Source organism: Pogona vitticeps, chromosome 7 (genome assembly GCF_051106095.1).
Source record: "Pogona vitticeps strain Pit_001003342236 chromosome 7, PviZW2.1, whole genome shotgun sequence".
NCBI lineage: Eukaryota > Metazoa > Chordata > Lepidosauria > Squamata > Agamidae > Pogona > Pogona vitticeps.
The window spans coordinates 32,369,137-32,387,976 of NC_135789.1; the positions used below are offsets into that span (position 1 = coordinate 32,369,137).

An 18,840-nucleotide genomic window follows, 5' to 3' on the forward strand; every position below is an offset into this window, starting at 1 on the left:
GGGTGGCAGAAGGGCTCCCGTTCTCCCTTACCCTGGTGGGCAGCTGGCCACAAACTAATTAAGAGTAGGGTGATTTCTTAACGAAGGAGGGGCATTTTGCTGCAGGGGACAAGCTGTTCTGGTAGGAACTCCTCTGGCCTGTGAATCGTGTTCACAGCCGTTTGTGAGCAGAGGAAAGGAAAGGAAAGGGGGGAAGGAGGGAGGCGAAGCAGGCGGGAGGCAGAAAGAAGGCATTAAAAACGATAGCAGTCGTCCCGGGTGCGGTGATGAGATGACACTGCAACCAAGGGAATGTCAATTAATCCACCTGTCTCACTCCTGGGGAACAGATCTGCTGTGCAGGAATTCTTTTAAGGTTTTAGAGAAGAATGGTGGTGGTGGGGGGAAGCTGGTATTTGTGTCAAAAGCAGGGGCTTGGGGAATCTGTCGTCACCCAGCTGAGGTTGGGCTGCAGTACCCATCATCTCGTCTCCCACCCTGTGGATGATAGCAATTGTAGTCCAGCCTTTCTGGAAAGTATGTGGTGGGGTGTCCAGGTGATATGGAAAGCCTTACCTTATGGTCTCCTCTATCAGCCGGTCGGAACTGGGGGGAAAAAAAGAGAGAGAAACGAAAAAGTTAAAAGCGGCCGTTCAAGGCTCACAGCCTGGTTTTAATGGATCCTTTGGGCGTCCGGCCTGCAAAAGAGGAAACGGACTTTAAAACTGGCAAGGGTGTTCTCAGAAGAAAATTCCTACCTTTTTCGGACAGGAGAGGATGTGTCCTCTCAACTCATGTAACAATTCCCTGCAGATTTATGCAGATTTAATGGATTAATGGTTTGGGTTTTTTTTTTTCCAAGCTGTACGGTGAATTAAAGACCTGCTTCACTGAACGATGGTGTAGAGAAATAAAATCAAAGCAGGATTTCCTTGCCATCGACCAAAGGACGGAGGAAATGTCCAGCCCTCAAACTTCGCAAAAAGCCTGGCTCTCTGCACCCGCTTCGTGGTTGCCTTTAAAGATGATTCCGGAGAGATGATTTTACTTCCCCTCAGCAAGGAGAGAAAAAAACATCTGCTCACTTGAAAACTGACCAAAAAAAGTCTCCTACGCACCATCCGAAAAACTGGGTATGTGAGCAGAACACACACACCCCCCAGGCAACACAGCTCCTATCGCTCTTTCTTCCCACCTGTTCCACACTTTCAGAAATTATATTTAAACCCTTTTGCAAACAGCAGATGCTCACGAAAGATTTTCCACACGGATCGAACCAAACAAGCGCAGGAGAATGCCTGAGCGGATTGCTATTCTGGTGTTCGCGGGTCCCTGGTTTAATGGGGACACCGGGAGAAAAAAGACGCGGCAAGACAGTTCAGGGACAGGACGATGGATATGGAGAGGAGGCGAGCCCGTCGCCGCTCTGCACGAGGCACCGGTTGGAAAGCGCACCGCCGCCACTCTGTACGAAGCACTGACCTGAAACTGGCTTCCTTCTGAATGGAGAAACACCAGTAGGGCCCCAGAGGCTAGGTGGGGTCTTAAATGCAACGTATTATGGAACTTTCCTTCGACACGCTGAACAATGGCACTGTTTGTGAACATTCTGTGGCTGATGCCTCCCTCCTTGCCGGGGCTGGGTGCGAACTATGCCTACTGCTCAGATAACCCTTGGCAGGAAGCCCTATAAAGCTACCAAGCTGCAAGAGACTGTGAAATGTCAACCCACGGGCCGCCCCGTTGTCAGGGAGAACGCTTGCCCTGGCTCAGGCAGCAGATTTTGGGAGGCAGCAGCGGACCCTCAACCGGTTCTTCCTCAGTCGCCTGGCTGTTCCAGTCTCCTGAAGGACCGAGCTTCGTATACTCTAGTCTACACAGCCTGTCCTGCACCCCTTTTGCTATCCTGCTGCCCCCCTTTGGCGTCATAAAAGACCCCAGCCCGCTGCTCTCTCTAACCACTATACCCCATGACACTCTCAAGCACCCAACACACGTCACACCGGACCCCCTACAGCGTGCAATGGAGGAAATCTAGAGAATCTTGACTGGGGCGGTGAAATCATCCAAAATTAAGCCGGTTTGGACAATCAAGGGCTAATTTTTCTACATCAGGGAGGCCTCTGGTCCTTCCTCCTATGTAACAATTCCAAGAAAGCTATGGGGCTCACCCTCCCCTCTGGGCAGAATAAATGCATCGTCCTCTCCCACCGCCCCAAGGCTGTGGCTTTTAACAGGTTGCAAAACTTAAGCTGTCTCAAGACCAACCTAGATTTCCAGGTCCCCCCCTCCCCGCCGGAGACCCACCCTGGGCGCGTTTGATCCAAATCTGAATTAATTCACAGAGTCTTCGGGGCCAAGGCAGCTTCAGAGAGAAGCCTGGGATTGGCGGCTGCATTGTTTCAGATCAAGAGAAATAAATTAGCCCCACATGCATGAAATGGCACAATTAGCAGCAGCAGAGAAAGCTGGATTTGGAATTACCGTATAAAAAGCAGCACCAGGGGTCGGGGGGGGGGGTCCGTGAGAGAGAATTCTGAAGTTGGTGGGAAACTCAAGGAGAACCCGGTCTCGGTTCTCTTGCTGCTGCTGCTGCTGTTGTTTTTAAATGCAAGAAAACTAATCAAGACGTTTCTAAACAAAGGGGCCTTTTTTTTGGCCACTCAGGGCCCGATTGACCATCTGTTCCAAAACATGGCCCGTTTTATCTCCACCTGGAAAGCAGAACCAAGCTCTGACAGAGTAATTTATTTTATTTTTATTTTATTTTATTTTTTTAAAAAAAAACACCCTTTCCAGAGGAGGAGGAAAGATGCTGAGACAAGCTCGTGGCTCGGATCCAGGGACAGGATGGATCGGAAGCAACCTCAGGCTTCCGAGCGAGAGGCCCGACGTGACGCGGGCGCTCCTCTCCGGCCGGCCTGTTTACCGTCAGCCTGGCGAGCCTCCGAGGAAGAGGGGGGTCCCCCGGAAGAACGGCCGCGACGAGTAAAAGGCCACAGGTCGACCCGACCCTGCGTTCCGCGGCACATGGGGGGCGGACAGACAGGGGCCACCACGAAGCGCCCAAGCAAGGGGCGAGCGAGGGGAGGGACAGCCTTTCCCTTGCCCCTCTGGGGCCCGCTGCCCCTGGCATGGGTGGGTCGCGGGGGCCAGCGGTCCTTTCTCAGGGCAACCGAGCCCACCGTGCAGTGACGAGGCCCCTTCCTCGTGGGCCCACGGCCGGTCTATCCCTGGGGTCTTCTGTGAGAGTGGAAGGGAGTGGAGAAAGCAGGAGAGGAAACGTGAGATGGGCTGGCTCAAGAAAGGCAGCTGGAGCCTGGCCTTTGCCAGATCTGAGCAGGGCTGTTTATCAGCAGAGGTCACTCGGTTCACGGTGTCACCACACGCCGGAAGCAAGCCGCTAGACGGCACATTAAAAAAAAGACAGAGTCCGTACACTTTCCTTAATTCTGGAAGCCACTGCCTCTCGAGAGGCCGATGGGCCACAGCCCTCATCAGCCCTCTGCCCGCATCCTCACACGCACGCTCAGGTCTGGAGCATAAATTTCTCCCCAGCAATGAGGAAAAAACAACAACAGAGAACCGTAGCTCTCGGCTCCGACAGCCTAGCCAGAGGCGTGAATCCTGGGAAAGCCAGCGCTCAGCTCACGTCACGAGGGGAAAAGAAGGGGTGGGGGAGGAACGCCGCTGACGATCGTTTCGCAGAAGAGGTAACGGGGCCAAACCCATCAACGAGGGACGGGAAGAGAATCTGTGTGGTGGGTGTCGGGAATGACCCTCGACGGCCCCGAAAGAACACAAGGCTAGCTTTAGGAAGGGAGACGGGGAACGCGCACCTGTCCAGATGCCTCCCGAATCCCAGCACTGGCCAAACAACAACGCCGAGGGTTGTGGGAGAGCGCCGTGGTTTGGTCCTCTGGCTGTGCAGGTTGGGAGGTTGGGAGTTCGATTCCTCCCCACCCAGGCCTCCTTGTCCGGGGCTGGACTTGATGACCCTGAGGGTTCCCCTCCCAGCTCTGCCATTCTAAGGTCCCTCATCCTGCACAGAGTGCAATTTAGAGGAAAGGAAGGAGGGAGGGCGGGAGGGAAGGGAAGTGGCCACGGCAGGCACCTCCTCGTCCCGCTCCTCCTTTGCCTCCAATGGCAGCTCACGATGCCACCTCTTTCCATCTCCCTGCCAACAGAGAGGAGGTGCCGGCGCCAGCCTCGAGGCCTCTGCCAGGCAGCCTCTGGGGTTACACAAGGCCCGCACGGCCGTGCCCGGAGCGGCACCGTCCAGGGAAGCAGAGGCGGCAGCAAGAGGAGCCTCGTAGCCAGTGTTTAAGCCAGCCTGTAAGGTACTGGGCTACAAACCCCATTATCCCCGCTCACGGTTGCGGGGAAGGGACTGGGAGTCCAGGAGACCCGAAAGGCTTCAGCTCCTTAATCCAAGGACATCTGCTACCCAAATCTGGAAAAATACTAAATGCCTGAAACCATTTCTGGCGTTTAGGGGAGGTATCCTGTCTGATGCCAAAATGCCTCTCCTGGAAGCTTCCAGAGGGAGAATGCACGTTTCCCCCCAGTACTTTTAATTCGGGGGGGGGGGGTTGTTTCTCTGGACAAGAGTGCGGCTGCTCTGAAACCACACTTGGGACCTGTAGACAGAGGAGCCTGGCCCTTCTCCTCCGAGTGGAAGGAATAAATCAGCCCCTTGCTCATCCCCCTTCCCCCAAACTGTGGCAGACGCGAGCGACGAAAGCGACCCGCCGAGATCCATGGGTGAGAACGCAGGACGATGGAGATCCACAGACCCCGAATGGGAAAGTCAATGGCCTGAAGACGGAAAGAGGGCCCGCTTTCAAGGCTGAGCAGCTTTCGCCGACACCCAGAACAGGTGCAGAGAGGGACGCAGGGCGCTCCAGGCAAAGCGCCGAGAATAATCCGCTCGATGCGGCGAAAATCGCAACCCAGTCCTGGAAAGGCAGCTGCCTCCGCTCTGGACCGGGACAAACAGCTTGCAAAAAAGCTCAAGCCGCAGCTCCCAAAGGCACCCCGGCTGGGGCTTGCGGGGGTGTGTGTGCGCGCGCACCTTAGGTGGCGCCCACTCCCAGATGCAAGCCTGCTGGTAAACCCCACCCGATGAGAAAGGAAGCACTGTTTTCCATTCCCGGAGGGAGGACTTGGTAATAAATCGGGGTGCAGGACCCCCGAGCCCGCCACCCAAGATCCTCAATCAGCCTAACCTGAAGGTCCCGGATGGGATTCCTTGGTGATCCCTCGCTACAGAATTCCCGCCGCCTGACCCTGCTTAGCTTCAGACCCTGAAGGGGAGCACCGAGTTAGTTAAGGACACCTTTTTGTCAAAACACGGCCTGTTCTGCAGGGGAACAGCACCCGACCTGCTGCTACCCAAGGTTTCAACAGTTCCTCGGGTTGGCCCGGCTGCCTTCCTTTCACCCCCCCCCCCCCAATCGCCAAAGGCAGGTGACTCCGACTCTCGTGAGAAGCGGCAAACCCATTCCGGCTTTTAGGCTGAACTTTACGTGAGAGGCCAAACACTCTCCTCACACGCAGAAGAAGGTTGAAGACCTCGAAGACTCACACTCGAACCCAGAGGCGATTCGCTGCCTCTTGAGAAACGGAAAATCGGGGTCCACCCACCAGCCTCCGCCTTTCCATAAACCGGCCTAGCAAAGGCCAGTTTATGGAAAGTTGCAGAGTGTCCTATAGAACTGCAGAGAGATCCCCTCCGCCCCCGCCTCCCAAGGAAATGAACTTAAAAACAAAAAACAGCAGGCATTAATGTAAGTCATTACCACTGAATGCATCTGTCAGAACGGATTCCGGTAATGTGCTAATGGACCCGACTCCCTTACTTTTTTCTCACTGCCTCGCTGGGCTGAGCCAGGCAGCCAAAAGGAAATGGAGGGAGAGAAGCCACCCAAAATCTCTCCCTTTCTCTCTCACACACATGCCTATATGCAAGATCCCCAATTCAAGAAGGATCCCGAAGATAAAGGATCATTCAGGACCTTGTTAGGAGGCAGGCCAGGGTCCCTGAGGAGTGAAAGAAGCTGAAGGGATCCGTAAAGACTCTTGCTGCTCGGTTGAACGTTAAAAGGGGTCACAGGGAGGAAGGGAAAAAAAGCGTAGTCACGGACATGATATAGACGCTGGAACTTGTAATTGCGGTTAATTTGCCATTTAATTGAACAACTGAGATGGTTCCAATACACATCATTCCTCTCCTTGGAAAAAAAAAACACACACACACATACACAAAACCTTTCCAACTTAAGGAAATAGGAAGCAAAAAATGTCAGGCCATTTATCTAACACTACTTGAGTGACAATGTTGATCTAGGCAAAAAGAGAGAGAGAGAGAGGGCGCTTATAATAAATAAAGAAAAACACGCACACATCATAATTGGAAAGGAAGTCAGCTCCCCTTTCCACAGCACCAAATCTCTCCAAACCAAACCATCCTGCCTCGACACACTTAGAAAGACACACTCTCTCCTCCATGAGAGAAAGGTCCACCATATAATAATTACTTGTTTGTTTATTTGTTTCTTTATTTAAATAAATACATATTTTAAAAAACTATTTCTAGCGGCTGTGTTTAGTTCCCTTCCCTCTATCGCAATCAGCGACGACGAAGCCAAATTTGACAAATCCGCAATAAACTGCAGGCCGCCGCAAGACGTGACACCATGTGCAAATCCACCTGCGTGGAGATAATTTAGTGCACATGCACCCGAAAAAAAGAGTCCAGATCCAGGACATGTTGGAAGAACTTGAAACCGGAACCTGCAGCCTTACCGTCATCCTCTAACCCATCATCCCTCACTGCAGAGACTAATGGGAACTGGAGCCCAATAAAATCGGGAGAGTGGCAGTTTTTGAGACATCACGGGGCTAATTTTTACAGAAAGAGACAGAGCTGTCTAGGAGAGAACAGTGGCACGCATATCAGAGAGGACTTTAATTAATGATTCTGCCAGCCGATGGAAGGAAATGCCAAGCTGGGCTTTTATCTGAATTTTTAACTGGCAACTGGGAATTTCACAGCCAGCTGCATTCTGCTTGCAGTGCTGAGCCTCACAGGGCAGTCTTATAAACCCAGGGCGGTGTCCAGTTCCTGGACTGGAAAGGAAACAGAGGAGCCGGGGGGGGGGGAATCCAGAGACGGGGTGGAGAAACAAGGTCCAAAAGCAAACAGAATCCCCACCAAGTTGGGAGGACGAAAAGGGGAAAAAACGGCACAAAATCCCACGATCCAGCTCACACACAGCGGGAGAGTCGCGGCAAGAGGCCAGACAGAAGGAACAGAGCAGGCTGGGTCAGGAAACAGGCTCACGGTTGAGACTTAAGCGCCTGGGGACCCTGCCCAGAATTTAGCTCTGCCAGTGTTTGGATTGATGGTCCGTCACCTCGCCCATACTGCTTGTGAAGAGTTTTATTTCAAAGTCCTGTTCTTAAGGAGTTTTGCTCAGCAGTCCAGCACTTCACAAGGATTGGGGGGGGGGGACACCCTCAGCCCAACACCCGGCCTTCCACTTCCCCCTTTCTCAGAAATCATGCTGTTCTCTGAAAGGGGAATCATCCTCTTGGTCTAAAGCACAACAGCGTCTGCCTGGGGATCCAGCCTGCTGTAACCCTGAGATGCCAGGATCCACGGGGGGGGGGGGGGGGGGGACAGTTGACTCCTTATTATCCTCTGGTTTTGGGGTAGGGTGACCCAAATCACTCTCCCCAGTATGGGTCCCCATTTGTGGGTCAAGAAAAGGCAGAAATGGTTAAATCAAGGGATGGTGGGAGAGCGGGAGACATCTGTCAGCCTGAGAGCCAAAACTGCTATTAGAGAGATTTCTCTTCCCCCATCCCTCTCCCTTTTGGAAGGGGCTACAGCTCAGTGGCAAAAGGGGCCACGCGGGCTCCCCCGGGGCACCCGAAAGCGGCCACATCCTTTTTTTTAAACCATGGTTCTACCTTCAGATCCCAAAAAGCTGGACTCCCATCTCTGGAAGCTCAGTTTCTGGCAGAAAGATCTTTAAGCCAAAATGTTCCTCGGTGTTTCTGGCTTGGCTGTTTGGCCTTCGGCCGCGAAGCCTCTGAGATGGAACCTGGCTCTCAGAGTGACCGATCTCTCTCTCACACACACGCAACACACCCCTGAGCTTCATGGACCAACCGCCTGAGCCACCGTTCTCGCCCTGCACCCAGGCCTTTCCTTCAGGGATCTCGTTTCCAGCAAAATCTCTCCCAGCCACACCTGTAAGAGATGCATTTCCTCCCATTTACGGCCAACGTAATTAAGATTTATTGCCGTGACATGCAGCTTTCCTGGAACTCTCTTGAAGAATGCACTGCCTCCTGGTCTCTCTCTCTCTCTCTGCTTCTCCCCACACTGTCTCCTGGAAGCCCACCTTCTCCACAAAGCCTCTGGCTTCTACCCGCAAATCTTCCAAGAAATGAAAACTTCAGTATTTAACAGGGTTTGGCCTACAGCGGTTTCAATCACCCACAACGCCTGTGACTCGTGCTTAAAAGAGATCAAATCAAATGAAAATCTAATAATCCCACCTTCTCCCTGACAGATACGTGGTCAGGCATCCATTGTCCTTACGGCTAATCCATCGCTAATACCTCTATGGAGCCACCCAGGGGTAACTGAATAGCGGCCACGTATACGAACGACTGGGTGATGCCAAGGGGCAGCAAAACCACTGGCCAACCCAAGAAATGCCACACCTCTGTGTGAATTTCTCCTTCCCCCCTGATTTCCCCTCTCCTCTAAAATCAAGCTTCTAGCCCTCAAGACTCTGAAGGTTTACTTGAAAACAGAGATCTGCAGACTTGTGGTTTTGGACAACAACTCCCAGGCAGTGGGGCCAGACGTGGACCAGTCGCTGCTTGCAAATTAGGAATAGCCTCTAGGTGATTAGAACAAGAAAAACTTTCTTTAAAAAAAAAAAAAAAAAAAAGGTCTCAAGCCAAAGGTGAATCCGTATGCTCCTTGCTGCTTATACTCCCCTTTCCAAGTAACTAGCTTTTAGGGGTACGCTACTGAGACAGGCTTCATTCCTAAAACCTCCCTTGTTCTCTAGAGCCTTCGACAGCTCCTCTGCCCTGCTACCCTCTGCACAGGGACCCCCCAAAGCCCTTGGCTGCTCTCTTAGCTCGTTACCACTGCTCCCTTTCTGTCTGTGCACACACACGACTCATTAAGCTTCAAACCCTCTCAGGGCTGCGTTCTCCAAAAACGCAACCCCAGCAAGGGCTGAGCCGATCAACTTGGTTTCCCTCGGAGCGCAGCACTTGGCATGAGGAACATCTGGAAGGCTGTCTATTCATCACCTAGGCCTGTGTCCCCGCTTGATGGAAAGCCTCGTCCACGCAGGCTCGGGAGGAAGGAGGGATGGAGCAAATGCAGCGCCAACGGATAAATTATTGACTCAGCTCGCCCCGAAAGAAACGGAGCGGAGGTGTCCTGCTGAGCTGGACAGGGTTGAGAGGAACCGTTGGGAGAAAACAAACATGGTTCTCCTTTCACACGTACACAGGACAGGCGGGGGGGGCCCGCGTGCGTGCATTTCCTCTCGGGCCCATTATGCCAAAACATGACTCGACCTAAATAATCACTAAACTGCGAGTTCACGGTCGGTTTGGAAGGCAGCGAGAATTTCTGAGCTGGACCAAAGCGCGCAGAGTCCGTGGCCCCGGCTGGCTTCATCCTCATGGCGCTGGGCAAGCGACTCGGGTTTTGAGACCCGTTTAGGGGGCTTGCTCCAACGTTTCACCCCTCTGGCTTTTAAAAGAGGGAAGTTTAAATGACCTTTGAGAGTGTCTTAGCCCTGCAGTAAAAAGGGGGGGGGGGGGAGAATCTCCATTCTCACCAAGTCCTGTGACGGACTCAGGACATCCCGTATCAAGACATGCAGAAGTGCAGGGCCAAATTTACTGGTCTTCCATCCTTCTAAAAGGGAAAGGGAGCCTGTCTTCCCTGTGATGAATCGAGCGAGTGCCGCAAGAGCCTTCAAAAAAAGACTCAATTACTTTCCAGACAAAAGTAATAGGAGAACAGTCTGATGGATAGCTCCCCCCAACCCTGCTTTTTTTGAGTCATCAGCTTCCTGGACCATCCATCAAACATTTCCTTGTCTTTTTAATAATGAAGAACTCCCGCACTGCCGTATGAGAGAGGCTCAAGATAAATGATTCGCTGGAGTCCCGCTCTCGGGCCACGGATATCTGAGCAAGATATGAAAATGAGCCACGCGGGCTGCAACAAAGCAACCTCGCACTCACTAAATTACAGTTTAGCCCTTCACATCGATGCACGCTTCCGAGATGCTGGGTATTAGCCACACTCCTTTATGTGGCATTTAAATAATGTCTGATTATTGTCAATGCTCCTCAAAGGATGTCAAGGGGGTAAAAACCAGGAGAAAGGGTGATGTTTCATGCCTCCTAAGGAAGGAAGACTGGCAAGGAGCTCAGAGGAAATTATGGGACATGCAGAGAGGGGTTATCTCCTCTTCCTTGAGTGATGCCACACAACTAGAAATCAAACTCCCTCTTCCACTTTTTTTCACGTACCCTTGAAGACAAACTAGCGCCATTCCTTTTAGCAACACCAGCCGACGCACAGAAAATGGCAATTTCCCGGGGAAACAGCGTCCCCTTGAGCCAGCATGCCGACACTGCTTTTTCCCCCCAAGAGAAACATTCCACCCTCCAAAACGCTTCCCGCCAATAAAAATGCATCAAATTTCGTAACATGAACTAGGAACGTTCATCAAGGAACACCGTGCTCCTCAGATTGAGGAACAGGGATGACACAGTGTCCTATGAGGGCTCAACACCACAGCACAAGCTTAGACCCATTTACTCAGAAGTAAGCCCTCCTGAGCCCTTGAACGCTTTGAAGCCCCATGGAACAAGGACGGCACCATGGGAACAAACAAACAAACAAACAAACAAACAAACAAATAAACAAACAAACAAACCAGATGGGCGCAATGCATTTCGCACTCCGGAGAGGGGGAATTCCATACGGGAGTCTGGACCCTACATTTCAACAACGCCTTCAACATGAACGTTTCTACTGCCAAATGGCACTGATCCTGCTGTTTCCCGAGGAACAGCCAAGAAGCCCATGCAAGGTACTTCTGTGGTGGGACGGTAGGTCCTCTGAGACCAGAGCCTTCTTTATGCAATGGGATATCCACTGCAAGAGCTTCTAACAGAGCTCCAGATGAGAATCAACCGCCACAAATCTATTCGCATTTAAGAGATCCCTAAATCCTTAGTCACACTGATTTTTTTAAAAAAGAAAGTTATGCACCCTGAGTGCCCCCTACAGGCAACAAGCAGGAAAAAACGTAATTTTCAATGACTTACACCAGCGCTCCTAACTCACCCGCTTTCTGAAGACTGAATTTGGCTGGAAACATAACAAAATAGCTTGGCCACAGAAAAGTCAGTTACAGAAATGCAAGTAGGGATGGAAACACATCCCAAAGGAACACCCAGAGCCTCGAAAGATCCCTTTCTTGTTTGCAAGACCTCCCCTCCACAAATCCTCTGGTAGGATTTTTCAAGCCATCAGAAAAATGTCATTCTCGATATGGACTTACTTCCGGAGGTGCTCATGTTCCTTGAGGAAGAGTTCTGTCCGCCTGTTGTTCACGCCGCATCCGCTTTTGTATGACCTGAAAGAAACGGCTCAAAGTTACAACGCAACGGGAACCGGAAGGCCCCCCCAGGCCCGAAAAGGCAGTGACGTCTCACAATCTATTGCCCCAAAGCAAAATGAAAACAGAAGAGGAAATAAGCTGAGGAAATTGTCGCTCTGCCCTTATTGGTAGTTTTTCTGCAGTGACACCTCCTGCAGGGCTAAAGGAGAGCTATCTCAACAAGCTGCAAACAAGGCTGTTTAGTCTATTTCCTCCTCTTCCCATGTGGCTAGTTAATTCGAACACAGCTCAGGGAAACATTAAGTCCCGAAGGCTGCGAAAGGCTGTTTCAGGCGGAAACAGACCTGATTTTGTTGATGGTAAGCAAGCTGCACTAGGAGCCTTTCCAGAAAAAGACTTGGCTTTAATAAAATAATATTTAATTCTGGAAGACACATCTGCCCCTCACTAAGCCAGTGCCAGACAGGTTAAGGAACAGTAGCAGACAAACTCTGAAGTCATACACCACAGCACACGCACACACAGAGGGCTTACTCAATATCTTTCCGGACTGACCCCATGAGGTTCTCTCTTTCCCGCACAGCTATGAAGTTAGATTTGGTTTTGTGAAATTCGTGTGTGTAGTCCTGCGGGAAAAAAGAACAACAATAAATACAGGCAGAGGTATAGTTCTGATTTAGAAGAGAACAACAAATCCTGGCGTTAAACTCAGCCCCCAAATGTTACTATAACATTTCGTGGCAAGTGACTCTTACCGCGAAGAGTGAGGTTCGCAGCTTGGGGATCCATCTGGACCCGGCGCTCACCATGGAAACTCAGGTGGCGCCGGTGGTCCATACTGCCTTTTTCCATCTTCAGCAGACAGCCCAGATGCGTCCCTATTTTGATGTTGGGGCACTCACTACCTTGGTACATGCGCTTGTAATCTCGAGATTAGACCACTGCAACGCGCTCTACATGGGGCTGCCTTTGAGGTTGATGCGGAAACTCCAGGTGGTGCAGAATGTGGCGGCCAGACTTCTTAGTGGAGTGAGAAAATATCACCATATCTCCCCCACTATGGCCACTTTGCATTCGCTGCCCATTCGGTTCCGCATTGACTTCAAAGTCTTAATGCTAACGTACAAGGCCCTAAATGGTTTAGGGCCTCGATATTTGGCGGAATGCTTACTCCCACCAAAATCTACCCACATCACCCGATCGAGTCAGGAGGTGAGGCTGAGGAGCTTGACGCCGAGGGAGGCTCGGAAGGAAAAAACAAGAAACCGGGCCTTCTCGGCGGTAGCTCCTCGCCTCTGGAATACCCTTCCTCTGGAGATTTGTGCGGCCCCTTCGCTGGGCGCCTTTAAAAACCAATTAAAAACTTAGATGTTTATACAGGCCTTCCGTCCCGTGAACACTTGATTTCTTTCTTCTTTTTATTTCTCTTTTTCTTTTCTTTTCTCCATCTTGATGTTATATTTTGTATTTTAATATATATTTTATATTTTGTTATGTATGCTATGCGTGCTGGAAACCGCCTAGGGTGGTCATCTGACCAGATAGGCAGGGCAAAAATACAATAAATAAATAAGTAAAATAAATAAATAATTCATCAAAAGCCTGGTCCAAACTTTCTACACTTAGCGTAAGACTCACAAGATTTATGCGTGAGCATGAGACTCAGTGGTGCAAAGAAGGAAGGGTTCACAGCAGCAGCACTTTGGGGTGAGGATGATGGCAACACACAGCACGTGAACTCTCCTCACTGAAATGCAAGCTAGTCCCGAAGAGGCCATGAAGATGTTTCAGAGGGATAGTGGTGCTAGTCCGTGGCCACAAAAGCAACATCATCTTGACGCAGCTTAAAGGTCCAGGAAGTTTTTATTCAACAGAAACTCCCACAGAGGACTTCAACGGATACAGGGAATGCTGCGCGATCTAGTGAAGTGGGCTGCAGCCAGCGAAAGCTGCTCATGATTCAAGTGTCACCAGACTCCTTGTTGGATCCATCAAAAGCCATTAGCTTTACAAAACGCCTGCTCTTGGCAGAGAAGGGCTACTCACGGGCGCTCCTACCTGCAAGATGTCCCTGTGCCGCTGCAATGTGTGCATCAGCGCCGCGTTGAGGGATGGAACTCCCGCGCTGTTGGTGTACTCTGCCATTTTGTCGTTGATCCCCGTGAGCTGCAGGAGAGACCGCACACAAGGTCAACTGCGTCTCAAAGGACGCGAAAGCCAACATACATTGAAGAAGGAAAGCTCGTCTCTCTGTCAGCCCACTTGAGAGGCTGCCCTGCCTCACTTCTGAGCAGCCCCACTATTTTAGACATTGCTCAGACATTGCCCGATGGGGCAACACTTCTTTTGATGTAATTTCTGCATGCCAGTCACCAAACAACGTTGGTTTATTTACTTCCTTCTGAGAACTGATACACCGTATTTCCTAATAATATTATTTTAATTATTCATTTATTTAAAACATTTTTACCCCACCTTTCTCCTTAAAAGGACCATGATAGTATTTGAAAGATATATACAAATACATCCTGAAGCAGTCCACGGGAAAAGTTTGTAAGCACACAAATACTTTTATACAACACTTCTGAAACCAGCAAAGTGAAATTGGACAGGAAGATTGCACGGTTTGAAAAGAATCTAATAAATAAGGAGTGAAAAGGCTGTTCCAGAAGAGCTGGTTCTTGACTGGGGGGTGGGGGGGTGGGCAGAAGGAAGTAATAGCAAGTTAAGAGGAACACCGATCACGGCTTTGCTTTCGGTGGTCAGCCAAACCTTTCCAGCATTCTGAAATATAGCAGGAACTGTGTGACGAAGTTCCACACAGAACCCAGCACTTGAGAGGAAAACGAAAACCCTTTTTGGAAAACCTCTGCCTTAAGACTAGTTGAAAAAGGTTTCAGGTATTTCTGCACGAGTCACACCTGAGCGCAAGAAGGGATTCCTTAGTTTGAAATATACTGCGCTACCGTTTCAAAGGTCCTGAAGTTCTTTGTGCTGAGTTATAAAAGACAACACCAACTCCCAAAACAAAGTTTAAATTCGCTTTGTCAGTTCAGGGTTGGGAAAAGCCAGAGAAGGCTAAAACAATTTTGTTGACCACTGAACGCAAACGACCGTGGCTGCCAAAGCAGAAAAAGCCACATTGTTGTAGATGTAGAGTCCAGACAGAACTGGGTTGCTTTGAAGATGGTGTGGAAACACAGAGAAATGACACTTTAACCAAACCGAGGGGACCCCCGTTAGCGTTGCTGCCGTGTGCTCTTCTTTTCTTACATCCGCCTGCATTTAAATCCTTGAGAGACACCCCCCCCCTTCCTCACCGCAGCAGGGAGCGAGCCGACGGAAACGAGCACTCACCTTCCCTAGGAGCTGCTCGATTTCCACCGCCATGGTTTCAAACATTCGGTCTTGGCTAGATCCATTCAGGAGAGGAGTTGTGTCTGAGCTGAGAAAGATGCAAGAGAGAGAAAAAGATCCTGTGCCTCTCCATAGCAGGAAAGTACACTCAATTGCCACAAAATATTTTGGAGGATATCACAGATCAAATAACAGCACCACAAATGCACAGGCTAAGGATAATACACTGACAGTACAGCTGTTCTAATCATCCTTGGTACTGAAAGACCCAAGTATCCGCTCCATCGTATAAGCTGGCTTGGCTTAGGAGCAGAAGTGTACCTGACTTCATCCGTGGACTGCTCTAAGCTAAGGATGGGACGAGAGAAAAACACATCCTGAGAAAACCAAATCCTCCTCCCCTGGGGCCTTCTGACAAACGCATGTTAAATATATGCTTCAAACACAAATGAAATATATATTAAATGCATGTCAAATATATGCTTCAAATGCAAATTAAATGCATATTTTAAAACTGAAAGCAAGATGGTGGACAATGATTCTCAAGGCAAATCAAGGCGGCTTGGCTTTAGAAACCACTGCAAAACAACAACAACAACAACACTGAAATGAAAAGCAAAAACAAGGAAGGAAGGTAGTACCTATACCTATCGCGCCTTCCCTCCCGGCAGTTGGTGTGGCTGTAGCTGGTGCACAGTTTGCTGAAGGAGACCAGTTTGAGGTCCAGTTCGTTCTCGAGCTGCCGGGCCTGCTTCCTCAGATCTGCGCGTGGAGGAGAGAGACAGAGCACATGAAACAGACGGAGCTTGGCCTCCCCACATGCACGGCTCTCTTCTATTCCGGATAAACTTTCCCTCGATAGAACAGAAAGGATGGGGGGGGGGGGAGAGGCTGAACGGGGCCGATTCCCAGGGAGATTTAACCCTCATATCTAACACCCCTTTCTGGTTCCCTCTGGCAAAACTTTGGAAAAGTTTCTATTTTGGAGGAAAACACCCAGAAAGCCCAGCCAACACAACTAAGCGGTCATCCCGGCTGGGGGCTTCTGGGAACTCTTTCCTCCTCCTCCTCCCCCCTTTCAAAAAAAGGGACATTTCCCAATTTTTGGCATCCATCCCCAATTATGAAAAGAAAAACATTCTGCTTTAGGAAAGGGAAGGCTGATAATCTGAAGCGCGGGAGAAACTGCATGTGTACGATTCGTATAAGGATTTCTTAGCACAGCAGGTGTACAAGGCGTGATGCTGGAGGCTCAGGGACCACGCCTGCAGGGGCAAAGTCCCTCTTGCATCTCCGGGTCAGGCCAGGGTCAACGCACTCCCTCACATCTTCAACAACACAAAAAGGGGAACCAGGAGATGTTAGGCCACGACTCTCATCCTCCCTCATGGGCAGGAGAGGCTGATGATGGGACCTGTAGTCCCAAAGCCAGCAGCGAAAAGTCTAGTGGCACCTGGAAAACGGTCAAGGTGTACATGAGGTTGGCTGTGGTACCTTTTCCTCCCCTCCCTGCCTCCAAAAAGCTAGGTAGACAGCAACTGTGAGTCTTTTGTGGGGTTGCGCTGCGACTACGAGGCAAACTCCTCCCCGCACACCTGTAAAAATGGCCTGAAGGGTCCCCCCACCCCGTTTTATCCGTCCCTGAGCTCAGCAGAACCTCCTTGCTGAAGAGCAGTACACCCCTTTTCCTCCTCCCCCTCTTGCCCGGGGTGTGGCCACCGGTTGCCTCCCCCTCCCCCGAGGACCCCCCCATTAGCCCCCCTTCCCCGCTTGGAGGCAAGACCCTGAGGCCTGGCCCGGCCCTTGGAGGCCATCTCTTGAATTCGGAAGGCAGACTCCCTCCCTCCCCGCCCCCGTCAGACTCCCTCCCGAATTACCCCCCCCCCGAGAAGCCCTTCTTCCCTGTCCCTCCCTCCCGGGGGGGGTGGCTCCTTTCTCTTTAAGCCCCCTCCCCTCAGAGGAGCCTGCGGAACCTCCTCCCACTTGACGCCCCCCCCTCGAAGCCAGCGGGAGGGCCCTTCTCCTCCTCCTCCTCCTCCTCCTCCCCTCCCTCACGGAGGGGGGCCTCGTCCCCCTTCCTCCCTCCCTCGCCCACTCACCCTCCCAGTAATTGCTGCTGCTGCTGCCGCTGCTCCCCCCGCCGCCGCCGCCGCCTCCTCCCACCGCCGCTCCCGCCGCCATCTTTGTTGTCCAACGTCAGCCCTCCCTCGGCCTAATGCCGGCAGCGGCCCTCGCGCAGGGCCACCGAGAGGGCGCGGGCCAGAGCGCCGCCGGCGGTCCCGCCCGCCACTTCCGACCATAGAGAGCGCGGGGAGAGAAGCGCCGCAGACGCCCCGCCGGGATCCCAGAGCGCCGCCTGCCTCGGCAGCGCCCCTGGCGGCCCCACGGCCTCCTCCTCCTCCTCCTGGAAGAAGGGCTTTGCAGTTTGCACAAGTCCTGTTTGGGTTTTGTTTTTAAACCTCAAAGGCCGTTCTCTCTGCAGTGGGGGGGGGAACCCCCTACCCCCCCTCCAGACCCTCTCAGCCAGCCGGGCACGAAAGAAGGGCAGCCCTACTTTGAAAAGTCACTTTCCTTGCCGTTCATAAAAACCCACGTTTTGGGAGGCCCTCCTCAGAAGGCGCCCCCTCCCTCTCCATGGCCGCCCCTTCCCCCCCCCGGGGGGGCCTTGGAAGGGCCCGGCTCAGAGCGGTGGGGGCCCATCCTCGAGTCCCGTCTCCCCCCATTCAGGTTGGTTGGTTGGTTTGCTTGCTTGTTTATTAACCCATCTCCTCCTCTGCTTTCCAGTTAACTCCTTCCTCCGTCCATAAAGTGGCAGGTTTGCCCCGAAAGGTCAGGTCGCAGAAACCATCTCTGCAGCTTTTGGTCTTGGATGCTCAGCACCAGGGTCATCATCACCTTTGAAGGGCGGATGGGGGGGGGGAAGGAGAGCCATCGAGCCCAGCCCCCCCGCCCCATCAAGGAGGCCCAGGGGAGGAATCAAACTCCCCACCACTGGCTCTCAAGGCAGAGCTAGGGAGCCCCAAGGGGCCACGGTTGCCCTACCTCACCCACCGGCAGGTGGTCCCAAAGGCCACGGGCTGGGCTGGGCAGCAGCGTCCCTTTGGGTGGCTGTCACGGCGGAGGCGGGCCTCATCCGGAGAGGATCCAGAGCGCAGCGCAGTTCTGGTGGAAGGATAAAACAGGCTGGGCTTCAGGATGGGCCCCGCGGGAGTGGGCGTCCAAGGGCAAAGGGGAAGAAGAACCGCAGACCGGAAGGAACACCGCCGGCCCGGCCTGACTCGTAAGACCAGAACCAGGCCAGGGCAATCTCCAGGGGCTGGTGTGTGTGTGTGGGGTTCCCCCCCCAGCTCTCCCTCATTCAATTGCCCAGAGAGAGGGAGGGGGAGAAACGGCTTTTTTAGAAAAATTAAGGTGGGGGTAGAAAAAAGGGCTGAGAGGCAGGCGTCTCTTTTAAAGCCCTTTCCCGCTTTTTCTCAGAGGGAGATTCTTTCTTCACTCTTTCCCCGTCCTGTCGCAAGGTGGAATGAAATTCCAGAGCCACGGGCCTCAGATCCACCTCTGGACTACAGGGCCCAGAATCCCCAACGACTAGCCACACTGGCGAGGGATTCTAGGAGTTGAAAACCCACAACATCTAGAGACCCGGGTGCGAAAAGCCTCTCCCAAGTTACATATCTTTTTTGCAGCTGGCATCCCTGTCTTGAAGTCTCCCTTCAGCATGTCTGGAAGGCCTCCTTCCCCAAACGGACCAAGCTGGGGGGTGGGGGGGTGGGAGAAACGAGAGCCTTCGTCAGGAGACCGCATGGCCTCAAAGAGC

At 52.1% G+C, this 18,840-nt stretch overlaps 1 protein-coding gene across 8 annotated transcripts in view; it reads right to left on the reverse strand.

The window, feature by feature from the left end:
* The window catches only part of GOSR1 (golgi SNAP receptor complex member 1), a 28,940-nt gene that overhangs the window by 6,542 nt on the left and 3,558 nt on the right, over positions 1 to 18,840 (reverse strand). For 2 of the 8 annotated variants that reach the window (XM_078379192.1, XM_078379190.1), the window contains exons 2-8: positions 18,075 to 18,185; positions 15,671 to 15,785; positions 15,024 to 15,111; positions 13,725 to 13,832; positions 12,201 to 12,292; positions 11,607 to 11,681; positions 556 to 585 (exon numbers count right to left, since the gene is read on the reverse strand). In XM_078379192.1, the coding sequence (XP_078235318.1) occupies positions 556 to 585; positions 11,607 to 11,681; positions 12,201 to 12,292; positions 13,725 to 13,832; positions 15,024 to 15,111; positions 15,671 to 15,785; positions 18,075 to 18,185 (619 nt within the window). Of the gene's footprint in view, positions 1 to 555; positions 586 to 11,606; positions 11,682 to 12,200; positions 12,293 to 13,724; positions 13,833 to 15,023; positions 15,112 to 15,664; positions 15,786 to 17,122; positions 17,280 to 18,074; positions 18,186 to 18,840 lie in introns of those variants that run through there. The other 6 variants (XM_078379191.1, XM_078379189.1, XM_020803487.3 and 3 more) reach the window with 3 other exon arrangements.